This window comes from Malurus melanocephalus, unplaced genomic scaffold, assembly GCF_030028575.1.
Source record: "Malurus melanocephalus ecotype Western Australia unplaced genomic scaffold, MMel_1.1 scaffold_4600, whole genome shotgun sequence".
Classification (NCBI taxonomy): Eukaryota; Metazoa; Chordata; class Aves; order Passeriformes; family Maluridae; genus Malurus; species Malurus melanocephalus.
Window position 1 is genome coordinate 1 of NW_026627832.1, and position 2,163 is coordinate 2,163.

Here is a 2,163-nt window from a genome sequence, read left to right on the forward strand (position 1 = left end):
ATCCCAGTTTGACTGACCGCAGGTCCCGGTGTCTGTGGGGCCGGTCCTGGAGCACCCAGACCAGATCGAAGCGGCTCAGCAGCGCCGCGGGCAGCCCCAGGTTCTTGTCCAGCCCCCGGGCGGGGTCGTAGCGTCCCAGGGCGGGGTTTGCGGCCGCCAGGACGGCGCAGCGGGCGCTCAGAGTGGCCACCACGCCCGCTTTGGCCACGGCCACGCTCTGCTGCTCCAGGGCCTCGTGCAGCGCCACCCGATCGCCCTCCAGCATTTTATCGAATTCGTCGATGCAGCAAACGCCGCCGTCCGCCAGCACCAGAGCGCCGCCCTCGAGAGTGAGCTCACCCGTGCTGGGGTCGCGGAGAACGGCGGCGGTGAGACCCACGCCCGAGGAGCCACGGCCAGAGGTGTACTGACCTGGAAATGGGGAGAGAAACAGAGAAAATGGGGTTAAAAATGGGAAAAATGGGAAAAAAATGGAAAAAACCTGGTGAAAATCGCATTGAAAATGGGCAATGAGCGCCCCCCTGTGGGGTCGCGGAGAACGGCGGCGGTGAGACCGACGCCTGAGGAACCACGGCCAGAGGTGTACTGACCTGAAAAACAAAAAAACGGGGTGAAAAACGGAGAAAATGGGAAAAAATGGGAAAAAACAGCAAAAAACCCGGTGAAAATGGGGCTAGAAACACGGAAAATGGGGCTAAAATGGGCAATGAGCGCCCCCCTGTGGGGTCACAGAGAACGGCGGCGGTGAGACCAACACCGGAGGAGCCACGGCCAGAGGTGTACTGACCTGGAAATGGGGAGAAAAACAGAGAAAATGGGAAAAAACCCGGTTAAAATCGCATCGAAAATGGGGAATGAGCGCCCCCCTGTGGGGTCACGGAGAACGGCTGCGGTGAGACCAACACCGGAGGAGCCACGGCCAGAGGTGTACTGACCTGGAAATGGGGAAAAATAGTGAAAAAATGGGAAAAAACGGGAAAAATCACAAAAAACCCGGCAAAAATCCCATTAAAAATGGGGTTAAAATGGGTAATGAGCGCCCCCCTGTGGGGTCACGGAGAACGGCGGCGGTGAGACCGACGCCTGAGGAACCACGGCCAGAGGTGTACTGACCTGGAAATGGGGAGAAAAAATGGGAAAATGGGAAAACACAGCAAAAAACCCAATAAAAATCGCATTAAAAATGGTGGAAAAATGGAGAAAATGGGGTTAAAATGGAGAAAATGGGCAATGAGCGCCCCCCTGTGGGGTCACAGAGAACGGCTGCGGTGAGACCGACACCCGAGGAGCCACGGAAAAATGAGGGAAATGAGGAAGAAAATGAGGAGGAAAATGAAGAAAAAAGAGGAAAAATAGAGAAAAAGAGGAAAAACAGGAAAAAAAGAGAAATAAAAAGAATCAAACAGGCACTGACTGCGCGGGGCGAGGCGGTCGATGTAGGAGAGGAGCTGAGATTTGGCCACGCCGGGGTCCCCCATCAGACAAATGTTGATGTTCCCTGGAAATGAGAAAAAAAAGGAGATTTTGGGTCAGAAAATGGGGAAAAAAAACGGATTTTTCATTTTTTAAAATATTTTGGGGTTTCAGGGTCACCCCTGATGTGCATCCCCCTGGGGCTCCTGTCCACGCCCCCCACCAGCATTTTCTGGGCTATTTTTTTTCATTTTTAACCGATTTTCTCGGGGTTTTTTTTATTTTTCATCATTTTTTTGGGGTAATATTGTTATATTTTATTATTTTTGCTCACCCCTGATTCGCATGCCCCTGGGGCTCCTCTCCACGCCCCCCACCAGCAGCAGCAGCAGCGATTTTTTCACGTCCTCGTGGCCGAAGATCTCGGGGGCGATGGAGGCCGCCAACTTCCCGTAGAAATCCTCACCTGCAATTGGGGCAAAACCCGGGAATTCGGGCAAAATTCGGGAATTTGGACGGCAAAATCAGATTGGGGACCAAAACTTACCCCAAATTCATCTTTTTTCCTCAAAAAATCCCCCTTTTTATCCCCAAAATCCCCATTTTTCCCCAAAAAATTCCCATTTTCCCTCCTAAAATTCCCATTTTCCCCCCAAGATGTTCCCAAAATTCCCATTTTCCCTCCACAATCCCCATTTTTTCCCAAAATTCCCATTTTCCCCCCAAATTCCCATTTTTTTCCCCCAAAAT

At 52.0% G+C, this 2,163-nt stretch overlaps 1 protein-coding gene across 1 annotated transcript in view; it reads right to left on the reverse strand.

Moving 5' to 3' along the window:
• Positions 1-6: 6 nt before the first annotated feature.
• The window catches only part of LOC130588369 (DNA replication licensing factor MCM7-like), a gene marked incomplete at both ends in the record, with an annotated part of 4,164 nt that continues 2,007 nt past the window's right edge, over positions 7-2,163 (reverse strand). Inside the window, 3 exons of the mRNA XM_057389298.1 lie at positions 7-411; positions 1,415-1,498; positions 1,748-1,931. Of these exons, the coding sequence (XP_057245281.1) occupies positions 7-411; positions 1,415-1,498; positions 1,748-1,931 (673 nt within the window). The remainder of the gene's footprint in view (positions 412-1,414; positions 1,499-1,747; positions 1,932-2,163) is intronic.